The sequence below is a fragment of the Macaca fascicularis genome, chromosome 17 (genome assembly GCF_037993035.2).
Source record: "Macaca fascicularis isolate 582-1 chromosome 17, T2T-MFA8v1.1".
Classification (NCBI taxonomy): Eukaryota; Metazoa; Chordata; class Mammalia; order Primates; family Cercopithecidae; genus Macaca; species Macaca fascicularis.
The window spans coordinates 8,251,056-8,277,723 of record NC_088391.1 but is presented as its reverse complement, the minus strand read 5'-3'; the positions used below and the strand labels follow the sequence as shown (position 1 = coordinate 8,277,723).

Here is a 26,668-nt window from a genome sequence, read left to right as displayed (position 1 = left end):
CGTCAGGGCTGGTGTGATGCCGCCAGACCATGCAGCCCAGGCCGTGTGTACAGAGAGCTACTGTTGCTATCAGGAAAGCTCAGGACACTGTGCAGCTGCAGAGACTTCAGGCAAGATACATACCCCTTCAGAACTCAGACCATCCCTGGTGTGGCATCTCCCCTCCCTATTCCAAAAGGGATGGTATAAAGCTTGGGAGAGTAATTGACGTGGAATGCTCTGTGCAACCAGGTCAACTGTCTGTCATAGATACAGTTATCATACACTCTTTAAATTGGCTATACTCTTGTCAGTATCCCAAATAAAAGTAACCTTGTACTGTGTCCTGATGCTGGCCTTTCACACACATCATGCGGGAGCCATGTCCCTGAGACCCAGTGCTAACTCCTAGTTACTGTCAAATCCCACCCACATTTCCCTGGCCTCTTTCCCCTCCTATGTGCAGCTGGGTTATCTCATGCACTTAGCTCATCAGCTGTCACCAGCAAGTTGAAGCTGGGTTTAATCAGGCCAGTGTGTGGATGTCTGACTGCTGAAAAAACACCTAAGGGTTCACTGCAGTCAGTCACCCAGCATAAGACTGTCCTAACAGTCGCTTTTCAAACGACTCTCAGAGAGAGACTGAGCCATCAAATGCAATAGAGCATTGATATTACAGCACATACTGTAAAATTCTAATATTTTTCAATAAGCAGTACTGAGCATTATTTATATTAAATAGATCTTTCCTTCCTGATAAATGGTCATCTTGAGGATGTTTTTTAATGGGCTGATTCCTTAAATGTGTAAGTGTTTGCACACAAACACATTTGGTCCCACTGAAACGAATTTTGCTTGAGTAAGGACTGTGGAATTAGACTTTGGGGGTCAGCTTCCTGTCCCACAGAATGCAGTGGGAAAGTTCCCACAATCAAGGGGGCCTCTCTTAGTGCATTCCATGCGGGAAGCATCTGCAGAGGTTTTATGCAGACAGTGCAATGTCTCAAGATGCTATCAGCATCTCCGACAGCCAAAGGCCACTGTGTCCTGAGAGGATCCCAATCCCAATCAAATTCCACAAAACTTATTTGCAGCATAAGCAAGAATGTGTGTGCGTGTGTGCGTGTGTGTGTGCGCGTGTGTGTGTGTGTGTGTGTGCAGCAAGGCCGCATTAAACCTCACTCACTGTGGAGAAAGAAACCAAACTCTTATGAACTTGAGCTTACAATCTTCCCGTTGGGAGGATGTGTACTGAGAGAAAAGGTTATCATACTGAGAAATTTCTTTAAGGAAGTTATTTTCAATCAACCCCATGAGGTTCAGGGAAGCTTAAGCACAGCTGACAAAGCAGCAAATAAGCCAATTCATTCATTTGACCACTATTTTCAGGATGTCTGCTATATGCCAGGCACTGTTCTGAACCCTGGAGATGTAGCAGTGAACAAGAGAACCATAGCCCTACATTCTGCTGCTTCACGCAGAATTTATAACATGCTCATCAGTTCATATTTGAATACCAGACTGTGAGAGCTCCAACCATGCCCTTTCTCTTCTCACTGTATACTGGCACCTAGAACATATCTGCAACAGAGGTGGTGGTCTGTATGTTTTATGAAGTAATACACAGGAACAAAGATGTGACCCTAAACTCTTTTTTTTTTTTTTGAGATGGAGTCTTGCTCTGTAGCTCAGGCTGGAGTACAGTGGCACAGTGGCACGATCTCAGCTCACTGCAACCTCCGCCTCCCAGGTTCAAGCAATTCCCCTGCCTCAGCCTCCTGAGTAGCTGGGATTACAGGCGCCTGCCACCACATCCAGCTAATTTTTTGTACTTTTAGTAGAGATGGGGTTTCACTGTATTAGCCAGGATGGTCTCGATCTCTTGACCTCATGATCTACCCACCTTGGGCTCCCAAAGTGCTGGGATTACAGGCGTGAGCCACCGCGCCTGGCCCCTAAACTCTCTAAAACCCTCATGAAATTCTTTAGAGATAGGTAAAGCAAAACATATATATATTTATTTATTCACCCAACCTGATGAGTAGGGTGAATAAGTTATGGACTCAGTCGACAGGAAGCACACATTTTGGCAGAGAAATAGCAAAAGCCAAAGCATGGAGGTTCAGAAGGGTTGGTGTATTTCAGAAACTGTAAGAACTGTGGCATGACTGAAGCAAGTGGGAGGATAGCAGGAGATGAAGCTGAAAAGAGGCAAGGTTGGGCATAAAGGATTTAAGGATATGGACTTCTATCCTGACGGTGATAGGGAACAGACAATGGAATTTAGACAGAGGAGTAATAGGATTTTAAATTGGTGATTTGGCAAGATCACTCTGGCTGCAGAGGTGGAGGACAGACTGGAGGGAGCCATGGCCAATGAGGTAGTCCTGGTGAGAACTGATAAGGCCTTATTTTAGGCAGTCACAGCTGGGTAGGAGAGCTGATAATTTAACGATCCAAGGAAATAGAATGGGCAGGACTTCGTGATGGGCTGGATGGAGCGAAAAAATCAGTTTCCACTCCAGACTAAAAGATAACTTTGTGGCGGGGACTATGGCCAATAGGAAGTGATTAATCTGTGCTTATAAAGGCTGGAAGGATCAGAGAGGAGGAAGTGGCGTACTCCTGGAAGCTTAGTGGTTAAGCATGTGCAGTCAGATTATCTGGGTTAAAATCACAGCTCCACCACTTGCAGGCTGTGTGACTTTGGGCAAGAGGCTTAATCTGTCTCTGTCTCAATTTCCTCATTCATCATACAACGGGAATAATCTAGCTTGTAGGATTTTTGTGAGTCTTTGGTGACAATCAATACATGTCGGTCCTTAGAAAAGTCGCTATAATAGAAAGCACTCAATAAGGGCCAATGAATTATTGTTATTCTCAGGTTTCCAGCTTGTGTATTTGCTATGATTTGGGCAGGAAACCTTGGCTCCAACTGCCTGCAGCCTTTAGATCAAACCCATCACACAGATGCTGAGAAACCCCTATGGTCTGGTCCTGTCCTGTATCTTGTATTATACTTCCCTATCTTTTCACAGGTCTGGGTCTTTTGTCTTGTTTTGGTTTTGAGACGAGTCTCACTCTATCAGCCAGGATGGAGTGCAGTGGCACAATCTCAGCTCACTCTAACCTCCACCTCCTGGGTTCAAAGCGATTCTCCTGCCTCAGCCTGTCGAGTAGCTGGGAACTACAGGTGCGCCCCACCCCCACCACATCCGGCTAATTTTCTTTTTGTATTTTTAGTAGAGATGGGGTTTCACCATGTTGGCCAGGCTGGTTTTGAACTCCTGACCTCAGGTGATCTGCCCATCTCGGCCTCCCAAAGTGCTAGGATTACAGTCGTGCGCCATCACACTTGGCCAGGTCTGGGTCTTTACTCATACTGTTTCCTCTGCCTATAATACCCTCCCCTGCCTTCATCTCTGTGGATTAAAATTCATTTCAAATGCCACCTCTTCAAAAAAGTATTATTAGATTACTATTAGATAGTAGTATATATTAGATTCCCTCAACCACCAAATCTTTTAAAATCTAATTTCTTTGTATTTGCCTTAAGTCTCTTGGTTAGGTTTGAATGGGCTCCTTGAGAGTGGCAACCGTCCCTCATTAATCTTTCTATCTCCTCCGGCCCCTAACCTTGCCTCTAGTACAACTCAATACATCTTTGTTGCATTGAAACAAATAGCCCCGAAGATGAAGTGCTCATATATGAAATTGGAGTATTACTGCCACCGATTTCATAGGGTAGTTTTGCATGCTTGGAATATAATAAGTGCTCAGCAAATTAGATCGTCATCCACATCATTATTTCTAAAAAGAAAGTTTCACTTGTCCTTTGCCCACCTTAATATAAACATCTATCTGTCTGTCTCTCCCTTTTTCTCTCCCTCTCTCTTTTGAGACAGGGCCTTGCTCTGTTGCCCAAGCGGGAGTGCAGTGGCACAATCATAGCTCACTCACTTCAGCCTTAAACACCTGGGCTCAAGTGATCCTCTTGCCTCAGCCTCCAGAGTAGCTGGGATTACACGTGTGTGCTACCACATCTTTTTTTTTTTTTTTTTTTTTTTTAAGAGAAGGAGTCTTGCTATGTTGCCCAGACCGGTCTCAAACTCCAGGGCTCAAGCAATCTTCCTGCCTTAGCCTCCCAAACTGCTGGGATTACAGATGCGAGCCACCACGCCCAGCCACTTCTGTCTCATTATAATTAAGTTAAAGGATAAAGGCATTACTTTAGAATTCCTGGGAAGTTGCTCACAAGAATCAATACTGTTCTTGTCCATGGAGGCATTTCTTTACAAATTCCAGAGTTCCCTCTCTGGAGGCATGACTTGAATACTTTAAGTCTTTTCTTTTTGGTCTTGGAGGAATAGTGCTCAGCTTTTGATCTCTGTGATTCTGATAGAGAAGATGACTGGGAAGGATTCAGGTCCAGCAATTGCCTCTTCTATCTCAGGCCCCCCAGTTTGGCTGATGAAGTCAGAAACAGAGCCCTAGACACAGGGAGTGGGATGTGGGCACTTGGGCTGGCTGTTCCAAAGGGAGCAAACAGGCAACTGTGGCAGTCCTGGATTTATTTTTATTTTTAAAACCTACTTTGAAGAATTTTGTGAGTCCCAAAGGAGCCCTTTTATGTCATTATTTTGTCTTTTTCTTTAGAGTTTCCTCTAAAACTCATTAGGGAGATTTAACATATTCCAGATTTAGCACTTTAATGGGCTTTTGTTCCTGCCTTAATTTTTTCCCATTTTTAATTTCTCCTCTGATTTTTACTTAGCTATTTCTGGAATTACAAAGTTTGCAAAGTTGACAGCAAAATTTCTGGAAAGCCTTTTCTATGTGAGTTCATTATGTGAGTTCATGTACATTGCCTGGCTCAGTAGGTAAGAGATCTGTCCCAGAGACTGATTTTGTGGCAGCAGATTGGGTTCGCTATGATAAACCATTTAGGGAAACTGAGCCTCTTTTATAAAACCACAAAGATTCTGAGTTTGGGAGTTTCTTTTTTGCACCACTATTGTGATTTTTTTTCTCTCCAGGAACCTCGGACAAGTCTAATCTGGAGCTGATCACTCTAACATGCACCTGTGTGGCTGCGACTCTCTTCTGGCTCCTATTAACCCTCTTTATCCGAAAAATGAAAAGGGTAAGAACATAGATGATGTTCTATGCTCCTTTTTACATATATTATAAAATGCCTGATCTGATGTCTAGAGTAGGCAAACAAACGTTGGACCCTCTTTCTCTCCCTTTCCTCTCATTCCTGTTTCTGACCTGGTGAACACAGAAAGAAAATAAATCATCAGACTGTCTCTAACCACAAGGTGGGGTGTTCAACAGAAAAGCCGTAACAATGAACTGATGAATACTTCTCAGGGACAGAAGGTATTTTTGATATAAAATATGTTAATAGAGTCTTTAAAGTCAACGTGGGACCTGTGAAACCTTTATTTTCTAACCCTCACTCTCTGCTAAGAAATAAAAAGGAGGCTGGGCATGGTGGTACATGACTGTAATCCCAGCACTTTGGGAGCCGAGGAAGGAGGATCGCTTGAGGCCAAGAGTTCAAGACCAACCTGTCGAACATAGTGAGACCCTGACTTTACAAAAAATTTTAAAACTTAGGCAGGTATGGTGGTGCACACCTGTAGTCCCAGCTACTCGGGAGGCTGAGGTGGGAAAATCACTTTAGCCTGGGAGGTCAAGTGAGCAGTGAGTCATACGCCACTGCACTCCAGCCTGAGGGACAGAGTGAGACCCTGTCTCAAAAAAAAAAAAAAAAAAAAAGGAAAGGCCCACCTTTGACTTCTCTCATAACATATTGGAAGTAAAAATAAGTGAACTCTTGTTCTATACTCTCTCAGTCACACCACAAAATTAAGTTCTTTAGAGTGTGAGGTCCAGGTTGACATTCAGGACATCGGATTTCTGTACTTAGGTCTGCAATATGATCTGCTTCTCTGAAATCCAGTGGGAAAAGAGCTTACATTCATTCATTCATTCATTCATGCTTCAAATATTTACTGCATACCCACTCAGTGCAGCATGCCAGGCCCTGTGCAAGGCCCTCTGGTGACAGTGGGGCAGATGCTGGAGTGAGCAGTCAGGGGAGATTGACTTCAATCAGTCACACAAATGTCAAACTGCAACTCTGAATTAACTGAAAGAGTGGCTGCCTAAAAGATGTGTAAGAGGAGTGTTAAGGTAAGGAAGAGAGGAAGGAGTGTTGTAGGCAGAGGGAAGAGCATTTAGGAGGCTGGGCAGGGGAGGAGGAACACGGTGAGAAGGAGAGACTGACAGAAGGCCAGGGCTACAGTGTGGAGAACAGGAGGAACAAGGTATGAAGTAAGGCTGCCAAGGAATGGAAAGGGAAGGCGGCAAGGCCTGGCCAGGCAGGGTCTTGTAGACCATGGTGAGGAATTTGGTCTGTATTCTAAAAGCAATGGGAAGCCTTGGGGAAGAAAGGTATGTTAGGCTAAGGAAGGGATGGGGGAGTGGGGTGCCTAGTGTGACAGATACATGTCTGGAAAAATTATTTTGGCTACTGTGAGAAGAATGGAGTGGGGGTTATGGGGGGAATAATGAATAGAGAGGCACCTGGTAGAAGACTTCATAGCAGTCCAGGTAAGAAATTATGGTGGCTGCTGGACATGGTGGCTCATGCCTCTAATCCCAGCACTTTGGGAAGCCAAGGTGGGTGGATCCAAGATCAGGAGATCAAAACCATCCTGGCTAACAGGGTGAAACCTCGTCTCTACTAGAAATACAACAAATTAGCCGGGCGTGGTGGCAGGTGCCTGTAGTCCCAGCTACTTCAGAGGCTGAGACAGGAGAATGGCATGAACCCGGGAGGCAGAGCTTACAGTGAGCCGAGATCACACCACTGTACTCCAGCCTGGGCAACAGAGTGAGACTCCATCTCAAAAAAAAAAGAAAAGAAAAGAAATTATGGTGGCAGGCTGGGCGTGGTGGCTCACACCTGTAATCCGAGCACTTTGGGACACCCGGCACTCAGGGTAGATCACCTGAGGTCAGAAGTTCGAGACCAGCCTGGCCAACATGGTGAAAACCTGTCTCTACTAAAAATACAAAAAATTAGCCTGGCATGGTGGCAGGCGCCTGTAATCTCAGTTACTTAGGAGGCTGAGGCAGGAGAGTGGTTTGGACCCAGGAGACGGAGGTTGCAGTGAGCCAAGATCACCCCATTGCCCTCCTGCCTGGGCAACAAGAGTGAAACTCCATCTCAAAAAAAAAAAAAGAAAAGAAAAGAAAGAAAGTATAGTCGTGGCCAGGCGCAGTGGCTCACGCCTGTAATCCTAATCCCAACAGTTTGGGAGGCCGAGGTGGATGCATCACCTGAGGTCAGGAGTTCACTGCATTCCAGCCTGGGTGACACAGTGAGACTCTGTCTCAAAAAAAACAAAGAGAAAAGAAGGAACGAAATTATGGTGCCTCTGACTAAATGATTAGAGTCAAGGGATATTTGGGAAGTAGGACTCGATCAGAAGGCCTCCTCAATTTCTAGAGATTAGCCCTTATTAATATGCCAGGTCTTATGGGAAGCTCTTATGTATTATGTCAATAAATTATTCCAAAAATATGAAAAGGTAAATATAGTATTATTCCAATTTTATAGAGAGGGCAACTGAGGCTCAGCAAGATAAAGTTAACTGATCCAAAGTCACTATGGTTGGACCTTAGTTTTGAACCCAGGCTATTTGACCTTAGATTTGATATTTACAACCAATAAGATATACTTTATAGTGCTGGTATGAGAGACAAAGTCAGCAGCCATCCTCTATGGTAAATGTTTAACATCAGGCTTTTGCCATTTGGAGTGACTGATTTTGAGACATGACAACTAAGTCCACTGCTTGAGAAGGAAACAAAGATCACACAATAGTTTTGAAAGGGGAGATACACCATATAGGGAAATACATCTAACAGAAGCAAAACTTGCCAAATCTGCAAGGGAGGTACAAAGGCTATAGGAGTTCAAAGGAGGAGAAGGGGAGAAAAAACTTCCGAGAAAGCGAGGCTTGAGACAGACTTTGAAGGCTGTAGCTGGAAGGAAAGAAGCAGAAAAACAGCCCGCCCTAGTCCTTCCTACTCCCCAGAGCGGGGAAGTAGTCTGGTTATTTAGCATAGAGGAGCACAGGAGAAATAAAACTGGAAAGGGGCTGGGCACGGTGGCTCACGCCTGTAATCCCAGAACTTTGGGAGCCCGAGGCGGGCAGATCACTTGAGGTCAGGAGTTTGAGACCAGCCTGGCCAACATGGTAAAACCCCGTCTCTACCAAAAATACAAAAATTAGCTGGGCGTGGTGGCAGGCGCCTATAATCCCAGCTACTCGGGAGGCTGAGGCAGGAGAATCACATGAACCCAGGAGGCAGAAGTTCCAGTGAGCCGAGATCATACCAACTGCACTCCAGCCTAGGCAACAAGAGCGAGACTCCATCTAAAAAAAATAAAAAATAACAAAAATAAAACTGAAAAGGTACGTTGGGACTAGACTGAAGAGGTCCCTTCTATTTCTAAAATTCTGTGAAATTTTGATGTCAATAAGAAAGAATGAGAGCAAGAGATCATTATCTCAAAAACAGAATGCCTATAAAATTTGAAAGGGATTAGGAGAGGCAAAAAGGAACAAGACATCCAAAAATATTTCCACGTGGTTCCTCTAATGACAATGTAAATTCCTCATTGATAAAGACGGCATTTTATCTTTTTATCCTCACCTTGCATAATTATAGCTAACATTTATTGTTATAATTATAGCTAACATTCATTGTTGCTTACTGCATACCAGGCCCTGGTCTTAATAGCCTTCAAATGATTATTTCATTTGATATTCACAACAACCCTATGAGATAAGTACCATTATTACAGATAAGAAAACTAAAGTTAGAGGGCTGCTTGCCCACAGTTATGTGTGTGGGTGGGCAGAAGTTGACCTGTGATTCAAACCCAGGTATTCGGCCCCCATGCTTGGGCTTTGAAGCAATTAGCTGTGCAGCCTCCATGCCAAGCACCTAGTAGCTGCTCAGTGTTAATGTCAATTGAAAGAATAAATATTTGCCAACTAACATTTTACTATCACAGTCTCCTCAAAGCCCTCACTTAAGGTTTGTTTGGTGTCTCCTCTCACCTGCCTTATTGAGATAAACCATAAAATTCCATGGGTGCCACATGGGAGACTGCCTACCACTGCCTATTCCCCTGCCTCTGTCAACACTACTGCCACCCTCCCCACACACCCCACAGGAGCCCAAGATGTCCCTTGCGAGGTTTCAGCTATCCTATGCTCTGCTGAGGATTGGAGATTGTTTCTCAGGGCTTTGGGTATACTGGACATTAAAAAGTTTAGTCATAAAACCTACTACTACAGCAGCTTCTCTAATGGGCACCCAGTACCCTGGTATAGGAATTCATACTCTTCACAGAGTGTCTGGTAGGCCGGACCCTCATAGTCTAACACCAAAGGCAACCACAGTTCGTGACAAACATGTTCCATATTGTTTTTTGCTTCTCATCCTTTACGGAGGCCAAGCAAACCTTTCTGCCTTGAGCTATTTGTCACACATTTTAGTGATAATTTTTGTGAGAAGGAGAATGATTGCGAGTGATGGATGAGGTGAGCTGTGACAGCCCAGAACAGAGTGAGTAAGGGCTGAAGAATGCGGGTGGGTGTGAAATGGTGTGTATGGAGTGGTTGTCTTCTCTATTCCAACTCTGATCCTATTTAGGGAAAAGCACCAAAAGGAAGGGCCTCAAAACTCATTTAAATGAAGTTTACATAACTGGCCAAGAGTTATATGGGAAAACATACTTCCTTTCCATCCTATCCAAGAGTCTGCCCACAGAAATGCAGTCATCAATTCTAGAAATTTGCCCATTAACAGGAAATACCCCCATTGATACGAATCTAAAACATTAAATGTAAATCCACTTATCTATGATCTGAAATAAAGGGTATTTTCTGGGCTTGATTTGCATTACCAAGATAAAAAAGCACTTCAAGGCAGATGTCTGCCTTACTCACTTGACATCCTACCAATGGCCAAAGGAACTCAGAATGTGGCTTGTGTGTAAGTCTTATACCATATTTACTCCTTGACCTTTGAAATAATCAATTTTGTTTTTTTTAAGACAGAGTCTCACTCTGTCACCCACGCTGGAGTACGGTGGCGCCATCTTGGCTTACTGCAACCTCCACCTCCTGGGTTCAAGCAGTTCTCCTGCCTCAGCCTCCTGAGTAGCTGGGACTACAGGCGTGTATCACCACACCCGGCTAATTTTTGTATTTTTAGTAGAGACGGGGTTTCATCATGTTGGCCAGGCTGGTCTAGAACTCCTAACCTCAGGTGATCCGCCCACCTCAGCCTCTTAAAGTGCTGGGATTACAGGCCACCACATATGGCCTCAACTTCCATTTCTTACAGAAGGTAAACCTTACTCTAATCTCACTAAGGATTCAGCTACAATCTTTCCAGATAGCTGAAGCAACTAAGAGGTCAGGCCTTCTGAAAGTGTAAACACTTCATAAGAAATGTGCCTTTCAGTGCCCCAGGGATCCTGGGTTTACTTTGCCACTTCTTGCCTTTCCTATATATGTAGAAAAGCCACAATGCACCCGACTGTTGGCGCATCTGTAATGTATATTTCTGCTTATACAAGATGGCCATGGAAAGTTATTTTTAGTCATTGTTTGGAATGACTTTATAAAAATGCTTTGCATTTTTTAGCAAGACCATCATATAATTGTTTAAGATCAAGTACAACACATAAGGTCACTGGAGAGTTTGAGCGCATGTTATCCAAGATAGGATGGTAGAGCTCACATTACAGAAATGTAGTGTGGGAATAGTAAGGAGTTGTTTAATAGAAATTGCACACTTAAGTATGATGACTGTATGTGAATGTGGAGAAGTACTTTCTGTACCTGGCCACACAGTTTCAACCAAATGATCCCAAATAAAACAGTGGATGTTAACTGAATATCCAGGATTCGTAAAGTTGTTTTCTTCTTAATGACTTTGAGATCTCTTTATTTCTCAGTCTTCTTCTGAAATAAAGACTGACTACCTATCAATTATAATGGACCCCGATGAAGTTCCCCTGGATGAGCAGTGTGAGCGGCTCCCTTATGATGCCAGCAAGTGGGAGTTTGCCCGGGAGAGACTTAAACTGGGTAAGATACTTGTTCAACAGATTTATAAACCTATACTGAGTACATATTACATTAAAAGCACTGTGCTTTGAGAGATGCAAAAGTAAACCAGACCTGGGATTCTACCCTCCAGCTGCTCACAAACCATCAAGGGAGATGGACACAAAAGTAAATAACTCCAAAGCAATGCTCAGATAACAGTACAAGGTGACAGGCAGCACCTGTTTGTTCATTCAACAGTTATTGGGCACCTTCTCTGAGCAGCAGACACTGGTCTAAGCACTGGAGATGCAAAGGTGTGTGCATCTCTTCCCTCAAAGGCTCACTCTGGAGATAGGCGCAAAAGTGATAAGTGAAGGGGGACGGGGAGAGAGGTGTTCCAACAGGAGGCTTACAAGTACACGTACTCTTATGTAATGAAACTGTTGAGGGATTAGAAATATGTGATCCAGAACGTAATTGAGGGTGGCAAGGAACAGTGAAATCAAACATTTGGTGAAAGAGTTGGTGCTCTTCAAGGCCATGGATCAAAAAAACCCTCTGCACAAATCCACAAATTACATACTTCGATTTTCCTGGGACTGTCCAGACCAAGTAGAAAGCCCTAGAGGAGTCATTTAAGTTTCACTTTTGAAGAGCAAAGACTGTTGTTTTCCAGGTAGCACAGATGCTATAAACAGCAGGCAAATGTGCTTTCCCGCAGCCTACCTTCCAGTTCCTCCAGGTCAGACGTCACAAAGTCCATTAATCTCCAGCCTCTGGTGCTACAAAACAATTGAAACCTCAATTACTCCTACCCAAAATGTTTGGATTGTGGCTTCTGAAAGTTTTCCACTCACTCCTGTGTATGCCAGAGTCATTAGTAGTTGAAACAAGGAAAACAGATTGTGGATCCGGTATTCTTGGAGCTTGTCACTCTCAGTGTGGAGAGCCTGTTGTTCCAAATTCAACAGTATCGCCCCTTTCCTTACAAGCAAATGATACTGGGGTGAGGGATGTAGGGGGCAGAGAGGGGAAAATGGCTTTTGTTTTTCTCTTGGGCTTTGAAATGATTCTGCTTACATTGAGAAAGGACTGGCCTCAGGAGCGTGTTCTATTTGGCTTGGGGAGGAAACTTGGAAATCAGTTAAAAGCTGGAGAGACAGAAGAGAGCCAGCAATGGCTGTGGACGGGAGAAAAACTCAACTACATTTAGAGTAGTTAAGGGCAGGTGGCACACTGGATGAGTTCCTTCTGCAAGTCTTAATTATATGGCAGCTAGCCCAGCCCCTCAGTGACCTCGGCAGGAAATAGGGGATAATTTTCCCACAACCACGAGCCATTCTCAGCCCACATTGCTTTCCAGAGTTATTAGTCATAATCAAACGTGCTTCTTCCAGTACAGGACACATGAGTTTTCTGTCCCATCGCTTCATTCCTTCCTAGTATCATTGCGATCCACACCGCATCACAGATTGCTAATCCTCTGCCAGAATTCCCCTGGGGCTCTGTGGGTTTAAATATTCCCATTTCAGGATTATGATTTTCAGTCTCCTTGTTAAAGATCATTCTTACCGCTCTTTTCCTTTCCAGAGTTGCCACATGCTAGGATTTGGCTAATGTCCATTTGAGTGTCTCTGATGGGTGAGAAAAAGTGTGTCAAGTCTGCTAACTTTGTCTTTCAATGCAGAGTGTGGCTGCAAGGCCCGGAGGTATACTCCTCTGATTGATTACCGTGGGAGCAAGGAGGCCCAAGACTTGTTTATTTCTTAAGCCAAATAAATGACAAAGTAATTTGAAGTAATGTCTAGCAACTGAAAATAACCCAGATTATGTCCAGATAGAGAGAAAAGGCTGTTTTAACTGGCAGTTATACTGGCGTTGTAAATGTAGAGAAATACACAAGGTTATATCTGGTTTCAGCTGTGTCTACTGTGTTGGTTGCTATCAGCAGCCCTAGTGAGTGAGGTTGGAATTTATAGTACCTGATAGATGGATGCAGTTGGAGCTTGGGTCAAAGGTGTTGCTACCACTAAAATTCCTGAAATCCAAGAACAAAAGGAACCTTTAAAAAAAAATGATTCCTCACTAACCCATGGGAGGGAATTCAGCTTCTATAAATTTATCACAGAACTTAGGAGAGAATTCAGCTCCTATAAATTTATTAAAGTTAGAATAGGCCGGTTGGTGGCTCACGCTTGTAATCCCTGCACTTTGGGAGGCTGAGGCAGGTGGATCACCTGAAGTCAGGAGTTTGAGACCAGCCTGGCCAACATGGTGAAACCATGTCTCTACTAAAAATACAAACATGAGTCAGGTGTGATGATGCGTGCCTGCAGTCCCAGCTACTCAGGAGGCTGGGCCAGGAGAATCATTTGAACCCGGGAGGTGGAGGTTGCAGTGAGCCGAAATCATGCCACGGCACTCTGGCCTGGGAGACAGAATGAGAGTCCATTTCCAAAAAAAAAAAAAAAAAAGAAGAAGAATGTTCAACATTGCATCTTTCTATTGGAAAATAATCAAAAGTCAGAATTACCTAACATAGCTGACCATACAGGTAGTCTGGAGTTTGGCAAGCGAATGGTGCCTGGGCTGGTGCTGCCTCTTGTAAGACCAGCCCTGAATGCCAGAGACAGCCCAGCCCATGCTGCCATGCACTCTCCCCAGTGTCCAGGGCCCCTGGCCAGGCCAAAACATTCTTGGAGGAGATTCCAATATCCTTGCATTGTATGGGAATGACCTAGCACACTTCCGAGCTAGTTAGTGGCATTCCAGGAAACACTGAGGAGAATTTTAAGGGAAAAGAAGGATCAGGTGAGGTCAAGTCTGATGCAATTGGGCTCCCCTGAAACTGGAACCATGGGTCTGCAGAAGGATTCCAACACATCAGATGACTAAGGAGCCCATAACAGCTTCATGCTATTTTATGAGGCAGCAGTCGGCTTCCAAGAGAATAAATGAAAAGACTGAAGGAAGCCAAATGAAAGCCAGTTTATTCTCACTAATAAGAAGCAAAGTCCCAAACACTTGTTAAAATAAAGTGTGTTGTGACGGGATGTGGGGGCTGAAACTATGGAAAGTGCAAAGGATGCCACTTACCCCAAACATTCAAGAGTCTTAGGAGTGTGAGGAGAAAAGATCCGGATATTTCTCAGGCTCAGGACACTTTTCTTTTTAGATAGCAGAAGGCACTGTGGAAGAAAAACATTGATTTTTTATTCCAAATAAAACAAGGAATAAACCTCCAACCAAAATGCACTAGTTTTTACTAGTATAGAGAAGGCATCTGCCAGCGCTGTTCCCACACCTGATTTTCAGGTGTAGCACCTTCAGGATCCACTGAAGGCTCTTTTATTTCAACTCAAGGGTCCCCATCCTGGTCTATTTCTTGGACAATTTTACACGAAGAAGGAAGCAGAGGCTGTAGCTCTGCCCATGTTGCATGCTCTGGGAGGAATGTCGTTTAGTAATCACCACAGGAGCATGTTTCACAAAAAGAGAAACGTGTCATCTCTCTGGTGTTCCCTCTGAATGCAGAGCATGTCCCTGCAGACAGCCACACAGAGGCCCTAATGATGACACTGGTATAACTGAAATTTTCATACATCCTAACTGGACACCTGGGGTGGTGGGTAGTGGAAGACATTAAGCAGAGCAAGGTAAAGACATTTTTGTCACTCAGTAGTTGGGCATAAAAGTAGAAAGCTTCTAATATGATGAGGAAGAAGCAAAGCTTCATTACAAACTACAAGAAACAAACAAACAAACAAACAAAAATGTCCTTTGGAGAAAGGGAGGGGAGTATGAGGAGGGAAGAAAGGAAAGAAGGTTAATTAACTGAAGGCACATTATCAGACAGGTCTAAGAAACAGCACTTGGTTGGGAAAGGAGGGGTTGTGTTAAATTAACAGTCTAACTGCCAGGATTTATAATAGTTTTAACCAACCCATGGTATTCTGTCATTTCCCCTTCCCCCAAGAAGAGCCAAAAAAGAGTGACTTATTTCACTTACTCTTCTTTGAGCATATCATGCTAGAGGGGTACCATTTCTCTGGGTTCTACTGAGCTGTTTCCTGATGTGCAAAAGGAAGTTCCCCGATATAAAAGGTAGCTTAGGGTACTCCAGGGAGTGCCCTCCCCAAAGGGCATCAATCTCAGGGTCTCTATCCCACGGGCCCCTCTAGTTACCTATGACTAGGAGACTCGCTTTGTGCATCCCACAAATTCCTGAACACTACTCTCCATTGGGCAGTAATATACGGTAATAACAGATAGCACCAGGCACCAAGTTAGGTTCAAGGAAGATTCAGACATGGTCCTTGCCCCGCTTTACTCAGGGGGGCTCATTCTAGGACAGGGAAGGAAACATATTAACAGTCATTAGAGCATAGCATTATGGAGACCATGGAAGAAACCTTGCTTGGTTATTGCATTTAGCAACTACCTCTCCGGGGTTGAAACCAATCTCTACCAGCAGTTGACCAGGCTCTTGTGCTGAACCATGAGGATTCGTAATATTCATATAAGACACATTAGAAAGACTGGGAATATTTTGCCTGGTAGGGAAGTCGGAGAAATGACTTAGTGATTATTTGAAAGTTATGAGCTTTATTATAATCCACAGTAGTAACCACCATTTTCTATTTCTCCCTTTTTGCTGAAAACAGATGAGAGAAAATGACTGCAAATGGCAAGAAAAAGAGCTTAGGTTCCACACAGGGAAGTCTTCTTGGCCATAATGTTATCAAACAATGGAACGGACTTGGTCCCATCTCTCCTATGTGAGGACCTTGTGGAAAGGAAACTGGACATCTCCCTTCACTGAATGCCTTCTAGGGACTTACTCTATCTCTGAAGGATGTGGGGCCTCAGGAACAGAGTTAAGAGTTGAAAGGAAGAGGCTCCAGAAACAAGTCCCTTACTTTGTCTCTTTTAGGGTCAGTTCACTGGAGATTCCATGCCTCACATGCACACATAGGAAAAGGCATTTCCTTCCTGAAAAAGACTTAAATTCACCCTATTGCTTTGGCAAACAAACCACTGTCTTCTCTTCATTGTAGGCAAATCACTTGGAAGAGGGGCTTTTGGAAAAGTGGTTCAAGCATCAGCATTTGGCATTAAGAAATCACCTACATGCCGGACTGTGGCTGTGAAAATGCTGAAAGGTATGTATGCTGTAGTTTGGCTTTCAACTGACGCATCACCATTTTGCATTTCCTAAATGTTGGTACAAGTTAGATATAGCCTGGGAACAGACACAAGCTTTTCCTGCCCCGGCCACATAATTTTCTTCTACTGCTAGAGGCCTCTTTGCTCATGAGTTTTACATTAGGCCAGCACGAGCTCAGAATAAACCTTGTAAATGGAACAATCCAGCACAGTCCACAGGAAAATGATCTCTGTCACCTCAAAGGTCTTTCTCTTCTCACATCACAGACTGTAGACAACAAGGGACTTAAGCCCATTGTAACTGCAGGTTCAAATTTTGGCATGATCCACTGTGATGCTGTAATGGAAACTTAGCAGCACATCCTAAATCCCAATGGCTTTGCTTGGGCTTGACCTGACTATAAAGTAAAACTATAAAGCTAGAACAATTGAGTTGACCAGAACTCTAAACTATTTTATACTAACAACCTCAGCCATAAAACATTTCCTCTTTAGCAATTTGAAAAACTGAATTATCTTTCTAGTGTTGAAACATACTACTACTCTGTGAAGCACTGGGAGGTAGAACCTCCCAGTCACACAGTGACTTATGCCCAACACCAAAGACAGATTGAAAATGAAAATCAGTGAAAATTGTGTGAACCAAATGTCTCAAAGACTCACAGGTCCTTTACAGTGTAGAAACTACTTCATTTCCTCATCTGTAATGGAATTTTATGATGCTTCAATTCAACAGAACTGAAAACTCAAAAAGCAGCTTTTAACTTTCCAAAGTCTCCAGGATATTGCTGGGAGATTTTGAAGCCCAGCAAGCTGTGAGTCCAACTACACAGGTACCTAGTACAGGCTCCAGGAGAAAGCGCTGTTTGCGTAGAGACTTCAAAGTTCTTAATCTTCTAGCAATAACTCCATTATTTCAAAAGGCCCATGTAAATATATTTTCAACTTCAAAAGGCTGTACTCCTCAAGAAAAATCTAATAAAACTCTGCAAAGAACCTGCCAGTTCTACTCTGAAAGTAGTCTGGGAAGGAGTTTGGCATCCACAAGTCAGAACTTTTGTTTGGAGTAGACTTCCCAGACGATGGCAGGTATTTCTGTCAAAATAGAGGCATGCTAGCACCCTCCCCTCAAGAACCCCAGATTCTGAAGAGAAGAGGCATCAACTAGAAAGCACCAGACTAGATGCTTTTCATATTAGGCTGAACCATATGAAACGGCCATTTTTCTTATGTCCTTTCAACAGCTTTGTGAGGTAGACATTATTATCCTGTTTGCAGATGAGGAAACATGGCCAAGAAAGGTTAAAGAGCCTCTGCAAGGCCACACAGCTGCTCAGTGTAAGTCAGGGTTCGTGTGCGAAAGTCTTCCAGCTTTGAATGCAGTGCTCTTTCCTCCACACCAGTCTGCCACAAAAGAGGGGCTGCAGAGGTCTGGCCTCCTGGAATTGGCCCACTGCTCCAAAACCCTGAAAATGATCCTGGCCTGGTTTATGGAGGCAATCCAGTATCCAACCTAGAGATAGGTGGAAACTAAATCTGGAAGCAACTGTTTCCTCAGCTAGTCCCATTTCCCTTCTTGCTGCCACAAATTGTCCTCTAGGAGAGGCAGCTCTGATGGCCACACTAGTCTGTTGGGGATCCAAGATAACTCCTGTGGCCCTGCCTATAAATACAGCAAGCTGAACCAGAGCCTGGTTTTTTTCCTTCAAAGAGGAAAGGGTTATAGGGAGACGAATGAGTTTGAAAGAAGATTCTAACTTGAGATTTTTTTTTTTTCCCTAAGAGACAGGGTTTTACTCTGTCACCCAGGTTAGAGTACAGTAGCATGATCATAGTTCACTGCAGTCTCTGCTTCTCAGGCTCAAGCAGTCCTCCCACCTCAGCCTCTCAAGTAGCTGGGACTACAGGCTCACACCATCACACCTAGCTAATTAAAAAAAAACTTTTTTGTAGAGATAGTCTCACCATCCTACCCAGGCTGGTCTCAAACTCCTGGGCTCAAGCAATCTTCCTGTCTCAGCCTCCCAAAGTTCTGGGATTACAGACGTGAGCCACTGTAGCTCAGCTTTTTTTTAAAGGCTCAGAGAATCTCTTCTATGTAATACAGAGTGCATGTGTCGTGTCTTCATAAATGCCTATTTCTTTTTTTTTTTTTTTTAGCCATCAGCATTGATTATAAAAGACTGCCAAATCACCCACTCTATAAAATTCCTTAAAAAAAAATTCATTCAGCTTTCTTGCTTAAATTAATTGGCCTTGTGTTTCTTGGAGATATAAAAAAGGCATGGCCCGGCACGGTGGTTTATGCCTGTAACCCCAGCACTTTGGGAGGCCGAGGTGGGCGGATCACGAGGTCAGGCATCCAAGACCAGCCCATGGCAAAATCCCATCTCTACTAAAAAAACAGAAATTAGCCGGGCGTGGTGGTGGGTGCCTGTAGTCCCAGCTACTTGAGAGGCTGAGGCAGGAGAATCACTTGAACCCAGGGGTTGGAGGTTGCAATAAGCCGAGATCATGCCACTGCACTCCAGCCTGGGTGACGGAGCGAGACTCCGTCTCAAAAAAAAGAAAAAAACAAAAAAAGCATAAAGTGAAACAAAGGCCATGAGTCAAAAGCTCTTTCAAAGTGTCCTTGAGCAAAAATATTAATCTTTTTAGGCCTTACACTCATGTCTGAAATAAGAAGAGTAATTGTGTTTATTTATTCCAAAATATTCGTTGAGCATCTACTGTAAACCAGCCCTAACCCCATGCGCAGGCTTTGGAGTTTATCTGGTTATTATTAAAAATGATTTGTGCTTATGAAATACCATGTTGGTATCTACCACAATGTTAAATGCACATACCTCTAACCCACTTCCAGGACACTGTCCTACAGAAACACTTACATGTGTGCACAGAGATTACACAAAGACTATCACAGTATTAATTGTAATAGCAAAAAGACTACAGACACTCTAAATGTCAGGGACACCATTAATCAATTAAAAAGAATGGGCCCACAGTGGCCACCATTAACGTGATTAACGTGCTGAGCACGGTGTCTCACACCTGTAATCCCAGCACTTTGAGAGGCCAGGGTGGGTGAATCACCTGAAGTCAGGAGCATGGTGAAACCCTGTCTCTACTAAAAATACAAAAATTAGCCAGGCATTGTGGCATACACCTGTAATCCCAGCTACTCGGGAGGCTGAGGCATGAGAATCACTTGAACCCAGGAGGAGGAGGTTGCAGGGAGCTGAAATCACACCACTGCACTCCAGCCTGGGTGACAGAGTGAGACTCTGTCTCAAAAAAATAAAAATAAAAAATAGAAATAAATAAAAAGAATAGAAAAAGTCTCTGATTTATTAAAAGGAAGGAAACAAATTTTTTAAAATAGACTATATATGTATATGATCTCATATATATATATATAGGACCTCTGATTGAATATACATATTTATAAATGCATAGAAAAAGGTCTGAACACCAAACTATTAACAGTGGCTGCTTCTAAGAAGGCAAGTGGGTTGGAGTGGCTTTCACTTTTTATCTAGATCATTTTACTTCGTATCTTTTTATTCCAACTTATATTGTTGAAATATTTTACAGCAAGATTATTTGATTTTTATATTTCTAAAAATAATTTAAAATGTTTAAATGCCTTGCAAATTAACTAGTAAGAACAAACAGAACAAACTCAATTTAGGCTTTAGACTCTGCTAATTCTTGGACTGATAATGCTTATCTCTGAGATTGAAGTCGAAGTCAGATGCTATGGATCCTCACAACCCAAGATAACCCTGTGAACTCCAGAGAGGAAAGGGTTATAGGGAGAAAATAACACATTACAAAGATGTTTACAAAAGTAGCCATTCTGCCCTGGCAGGCCCCTTGTGCTCCTTCTCTGTGACTCTCCAAAGGGAGAAGGTGAGAAGAAAGGACGTGGAAGTGTACTCCCTGCCTGGTGGGTTCTTGCTGCACCTGGTTCCGACAGAGGGAAGCCTTTGGAAGGCACTTTCACGAGGTGCTCAGTTCTGAGTCAGCGCATTGCTGAACAGAACTAGGTCCACCAAGAGGAAATGTCCAGTGACTAACCCCACTACTGTGCTGGGCCTAACTGTAATCAAAAGGATGTTGGCTCAGGAGGGTGGGAGTAATGAAAACAGTCTGGAGACTTGGCCTTTCTGCAGAATGTGGGGAAGTTAGTGAAGCAACCGGCTGAGCATTGACAAACAAGGAGGGCAAGAATGCCGCCTCCGGCGGAAGGAGCCCCATTGTCCTGTCGCCCTGACTCTTCCTTGCTTCTCACACAGAGGGGGCCACGGCCAGCGAGTACAAAGCTCTGATGACTGAGCTCAAAATCTTGACCCACATTGGCCACCATCTGAACGTGGTTAACCTGCTGGGAGCCTGCACCAAGCAAGGAGGTAATGGAGAAGGGGAGGGCCGGCTCCATCTCCCCCTGCACAGGCTGGGAGAACAGTTCTCTGCCTTAAAGCTCCTTCTCCCTGGCACTGTGCTTCCTCGCCTCTGGGAAAATGGCCTCCCTCATAGCTCCAGAAGAAACAACTTGTGCATCTACAGAAGGGTGCTCCCATAAATCCCTTCCCTGTGCAGCTAATTTAAAGATTCTGAAGAGGACTCCCTTTTAGATCTCCTTCCACAGGCTCTAGGCCAAGCAGAGGGCACTTTTCTCTCAGGATGGGTTTGAAGAAGTGTGGTCAGAGCCAAGGTAAAAGGTGGAAGGTTGCATATTCCTTGAAGCTTCACCTAAAGGAGTGAATGAATCACTACTGGTAGGGTCCCAGGAGGAGGTGATGTGGGGGCCCTTCCCTCCAGATCCACCATGCAGATAGACCTTACCCAAGGGAGCAGGGACAGAGCCGTGCTTTATGATTAACAGCTCCAGCATGTTGTCGCAGATCTTTCTTTCCGTATGGCAGGGTTAGAGCTTGAGAGTAGATGTGTGATCACTGTTTGCGCCAGCAAGGTGCAAAGGAGCTGTGCATGCCGATGTTTTCTCCAGCTCTCAAAAGAGGTAGCAGGGATGAAGGGTAGCTGGGGAAGACCTATCCGCCAGGGGCAGAGGTGGTTAGAGAGGCGCTAACGGCCGGGGAGGCCAGAAAGAGTCGGAGGGACCTGGCCAGGGCTCCGCCTGCTTCTCCGTCATCCTCGGTAACATTTTCTCCAGTTCTTTGTCGTGGCAACCTCATTCTGTTCGCCTCAACTGCATCTGTAAAACTGACCAGGGATAATGAGACAGCCTACCCTCAGGCGCGGCCGTCAGCTCCCTGCAGCCGGGCGCCAGTATGGAAGCAGCTCTGAGGAGAGTGGCCGGACCCCAGGCAGGTGTCGAGCTCTGCGGCAACCGCCGCCATAGAGGGGAGATAAAAAACTCTGGAAGCAACTTCCCGTTCGGGAACCTAGGGGGAAGATGAGATTCTATCAGGATTTCTAGCGTGTCCTCATAGTAAGAGAAAACCACTCCACCAGGACCAGCCCAACTTCTGCATAACACAAAAAAGAACTAGCGGCTTTTGGGCTCCCGGCATGCCCTGGGCGGCGGCGGGTGAAGCAGCGCCAGGGTCACTCCCCTTTGACCCGGAAGTGGTCCTTGCTTTGTGGGTTGCGTGCCCAGCCCAAGCACGCAGTGGAAACGCAGAGCAGGAGAGAGGAGGCCTTCAGAGCACCACATGGGCGCCACAGTGCAGCTGGACTTCCTTTCCAACCCTCTTGCTTCCTTCAGACCGGGGTCGGGTTGACAAACCAAGGTCAGCCTGTGAGCTTAAAATGGTTTGACCTTTTTCAATAGTTGGGGGAAAAAAATAAAAAATGAAAATAATATTTCATGACATGAAATTGTATGAAATTCAAATTTCTGTGTTCACAGTTTTCTTGGAGCACAGTTATACTTGTTTGGTTGTTTCCAAGCTACAAAGGCAGAACTGAGTAGTAGCTCCTTGGTCTGCAAAGCCTGAAATGTTTACTAGCTGGACCTTTACAAGAAGAGTTTGCCGACTCCTGCTTTAGATACTCTGGCAAGCCCCATGGCAAATTGCGCAGACACTGCTGGGGAGAGACGGCCAGGTAGCCATCTCTGCCCTGGGAGGGAGGGAGGAGCTGCTTAATAGTCCCAGGACTGGTGTGACAGTAACCAGAAGCCCCTCTACTTGCAAGGGTCTGGTTAAGAGGCAGAGAGGCTGGCTTTTGCCTCTCCCCTCCTCAAAGGTATTTCTGTCCTCCTTCTAATCCTTTGTCTCTAAAGCTTCTGCACTGCCCCCCACCTCCATTTTTTTTTTTTTTTTTCTGTTTCAATTGTGTTCTTTAAACGCCACCTTGGGTTAAACTGAAAAAGTCACCGTATTCTTGGGCCTCTCATCCTTAAATCGCATCCCTCGGCCCCACTAATACAAAGGCTGGTTGATTTGAGGTTTCTCAGGCAGGCTGAAGGCTGGCAAATGGCTGACTGGCTTGGTGTGGCTGAGCATGAGCATGTGCTGTTTTGGCTGCAGGGCCTCTGATGGTGATTGTTGAATACTGCAAATATGGAAATCTATCCAACTACCTCAAGAGCAAACGTGACTTATTTTTTCTCAACAAGGTAAGGATTTTAAAAGTTGGAGTTTGTTAAAGATAGCAATGAGTTTTCATTTAGTCTGTAGCAACATAAAGCAAGAGAAACCTGTATTGTTCTGTTAATGATTAAGCTTAAAACTCAATCTCTGCTGCTTCTCCTTTTTTCATGTTTTTTTTCCCCCTGATAATCTGTTACACTCTAGTGTGGATAGCACAGAGAATCATTTGATCCCTTTGTGTGTATGCAGCCATAATTTGAGAGTAAATCTACTAGCCACCTATCTAAATATCAATAACTTTCTGTCTTTGTCTTCCTATGTATGTGTGCATGTGTATATACATGCAGACATATACAAGTCACTTATTTCTTTAAGGAAAATAATAGTTAATATAATTGTCTCCATTTATTAGGTTAGATTTTGACTAAGGCTAAATCAACTGAGTGACTTGTACAATCAGCAGTAGACCAATGATGGGGCTAGGGACAGAAAGCATTATCTTTCCTTTCTACTGCCCTTTCTCCCACTTCCTGACACCCTCACTACCCATGTCATCCCTACATATACTCTGAACCAGCCTTATCCCTAAATAAAAGCTGTGTAGTAAAAGGAACATGTGGACCCAAGACCTAAGGGCAAACAAGGTTTAAAAGACATTATTGGACCGGCCCGGTGGCTCATGCCTGTAATCCCAGAACTTTGGAGGCCGAGTCGGGTGGATCTTGTGAGGTCAGGAGTTCGAAACCAGCCTGGCCAACATGGTGAAAATCCGTCTCTATTAAAAATACAAAAATTAGCCAGGCGTAGTGGCCCGCGCCTGTAATCCCAGCTACTAGGGAGGCTAAGGCAGGAGAATCGCTTGAGCCTGGGAGGCAGAGGTTGCAGTGAGCCAAGATCATGCCACTGCACTCCAGCCTGAGCAACAGAGTGAGACTCCATCTCAAAAAAAAAAAGAGATTATTGAATGGAGGAGAAATAATTTACTAAAACTTTGCCAGTGTGACGTATGGCACCAATACTGTGTCCTTCTCTGAGCTGAAGAAGTCCAAGGGACAGTGATTCAACATTATTAACTAGTAATCAGCAACACTGGTGATGAACCCATGTAATGTGGTGGTTAAGCACTGAGACTCTGGAGTCAGACTTCCTGGATTCAAATCCTGTCTCTACCTCTCATGAAATCTGGGAACGCAGATTACTCAACCTGTCTGTTTCAGTTCCCTCATTTATTAAATGAAGCTTATAATAGAATCCAGCTGATGGGATTATCGGGAGAATGAAAATCTCTCAGTTAAACATTCAATAAATGTTAATCATCACCGTCACCACCACTGTCATTATCATCATCAACATCATTGACCTACTAAGATAGAAAAATTGGGTGAGTCCAACTTCGTGCCACTGATCTACATGGTGGATAAAATGTCTGAAATCCAAGAATGATGTCCATAATGTGGGCAAGAATCTTCACACACAAATAACCACTGGACAGCTGGCCAATTCTCTCATCCCTCAAACTTTGATCTAATCAAAGACAGAGGTGTTCTACCAGACAGGCAATATATGCAAGAACATCATTTTCCCCAGGTTTAAGTCAGGTCCTCTAATAATTAGAACTCTTTTTTTTTTTTTTTTTGAGACAGAGCCTCTCTCTGTCACCAGGCTGGAGTGCAGTGTGCGATCTCAGCTCAGTACAACCTCCGTTTCCCGGGTTCAAGTGATCCTCCTCCCTCTACCCTCCCGAGTAGCTGGGATTACAGGAGCCCACCACAGTGCCCAGCTAATTTTTGAATATTTTGGTAGAGACAGAGTTTCACCATGTTGGCCAAGCTGGTCAAACTCCTGACCTCAGGTGATCCACCTACCTCAGCCTCGCAAAATGCTGGGATTACAAGTGTGAGCCACCGTGCCCGGCCTAATAATTAGAATCTTGAAGTTGGAAGGGATCTTTGTGATCAGTTGTTTCATACTCGCAGGCTGTAGATATGCTCAGAGAAGTCAAGTGATTGGCTTAAGGATTCACACCTACCATGAGGTGAAGTCAGAAGGAGAAAGAACTCAGCTGTCTTGACTCCTCCTCCACTGCCTTTTCTGTGCACCACACTAAATAAGGTGAAAAAAGTATAAGAAAAAGTGGAAAGTGGTGCCTTGGGCTGAGGGCAGTACAAATTCCCCTTAGTCCTGAAATTTTGGACTGACTTCAGGAAGAGCTAAGCCAGCAGAATACCCTAGGGACCTGGGCAGGATGGAACGTTTGGGTTTGTGCGTCCTTTGTTTTGAAGAGTTTGCTTCCTTCTCTGGCTATATTTAATGATTTGCCTCCCTGTGCAACTTGGTGGAGCTTAGTGTTTTTGTGGAAAATCCATGGCTGTCTTTCATATTTGGAAGATAAAGGTAAAGGAAAGACAAAACCAAAAGGCTAAATTGCAAATGGAATACTTCATTTTCCAAATAAATTAACTGGGATCCTTAAATATGGTTTGTAATAAATTCACTATATTCTGCCAGAGTCCCAAGAGTTCAGTAAATTACGTTTATTTAACAAAAGTGGTACTGATAAGCAGAGCTGAATATACCATTGATGGGGAGTCAGGAAGGGAGTGAGGGAGCCTGAGTTTTGGCCCTTGGGGACGTGCCTAGGCTGTGACTTCTGGGTGCCTTGGGGACGAAGGCTGCCCAGGGAGAGTTTTCACACGCAGAGCCCTGAGTGAGCATGTGGAGCATTTTTCTCCCCACACTATTGCCAGCGCTTTGTCTGATGCCTTCTGTCCCACAAAAGATCTTGTGAAAAATAAAATTCCAGTCCCCAAATGAACAGAATCCAATATAACTGCATTGTGGAAACACAATAACAAATAGTGAAAGTCTACCTGCCCTCAGGTGGGCTACCTGCGATGGCAGTGGGTATTTACTCTGAGGCCTGCCTCCCTCTGCAACCCTGGAAGGTCTCTTTTCAGGGACTGGGAACCTTGGTGCCCTTTTGGCTTTTAGGCTAGGTTAGGGCTGTCCCTCCGGAAGCTTTCTCCCTGTGCTCTGCTTGCTCCCACTGTGCCCTCTAGTGGAGGGATCGCTCTTGCTTTGTGACATTTCTAGAAAAGCCCAGGAAGGATGGGGGAGGCGGGCTAATCCTAGCACTGCCATACCATGCAAATAGATCAAGGGACACCACTGAACCCCAGTCCCTCTCTGCCTCTGCCTCTGCCTCAGTATTGCTGTCTAGCAGAATCTAAGTTAGGAACATGGTCTAATTATAAAGCCACTGAAAGTGCTAGGTTTTTAGAGTGTCATAGTTACTAGATGAATTACAAAAGGCAATAAAAATCTTTTCTGGTTTCCCATGAACACCCAGAACCGACAACTCCTTTCCTATGAATCATAAAATAATAGCATAATAGAGCTTTTCAGAAGAGGATAATGAAACTCAGAAAAGTAAGGTGACTTGCCCAGGATCACATGATTAATGGAAGAGCCAGATGAACCGGGGCTTGAATGCGCAGTCCAGGGTGAAAGGCCATTACTACCCTTGTTAGAATCAACTCGTATCTTTGTTTTGAATGGAAGAGAAAAAAAGCAATGTCCATGTTCCCTCCTTCCCCAAGGAAACCTGGGAAATTGGTAACTATAGCCTTCTCTTATGACTCCTCCTAGGGGTTACAGAGTGAAGCACCAAGCACACTGGGGATCCTTTCCTCTCAGTGATGTCATCCTTCACAAGATGGCATGTGGCATGGAAGAGTGGTTAAGGGCACAGACGTGGGCACCGACCAATCCTGGGTTTAAGCTTTTTTTTGAGCTGGAGTTTTGCTCTCATGG

The 26,668-nt window shown here is 44.3% G+C and overlaps 1 protein-coding gene and 1 long non-coding RNA gene across 5 annotated transcripts in view; one reads left to right on the top strand and one right to left on the bottom strand.

Moving 5' to 3' along the window:
* Window positions 1-21,324, bottom strand: part of LOC102146113 (uncharacterized) — a 256,037-nt gene extending 234,713 nt beyond the window's left edge. For 3 of the 4 annotated variants that reach the window (XR_010582522.1, XR_010582523.1, XR_006693640.2), the window contains exons 1-3: window positions 21,144-21,324; window positions 14,226-14,317; window positions 11,856-11,911 (exon numbers count right to left, since the gene is read on the bottom strand). This is a non-coding gene — a long non-coding RNA (uncharacterized lncRNA). Of the gene's footprint in view, window positions 1-11,855; window positions 11,912-14,225; window positions 14,318-15,314; window positions 15,475-21,143 lie in introns of all 4 variants that reach the window. The other variant, XR_012426779.1, reaches the window with a different exon arrangement.
* FLT1 (fms related receptor tyrosine kinase 1) overlaps window positions 1-26,668 on the top strand; it is a 196,091-nt gene that overhangs the window by 146,004 nt on the left and 23,419 nt on the right. The window contains exons 16-20 of the mRNA XM_005585555.4: window positions 5,016-5,122; window positions 11,036-11,168; window positions 16,187-16,291; window positions 20,594-20,707; window positions 22,793-22,881. Of these exons, the coding sequence (XP_005585612.3) occupies window positions 5,016-5,122; window positions 11,036-11,168; window positions 16,187-16,291; window positions 20,594-20,707; window positions 22,793-22,881 (548 nt within the window). The remainder of the gene's footprint in view (window positions 1-5,015; window positions 5,123-11,035; window positions 11,169-16,186; window positions 16,292-20,593; window positions 20,708-22,792; window positions 22,882-26,668) is intronic.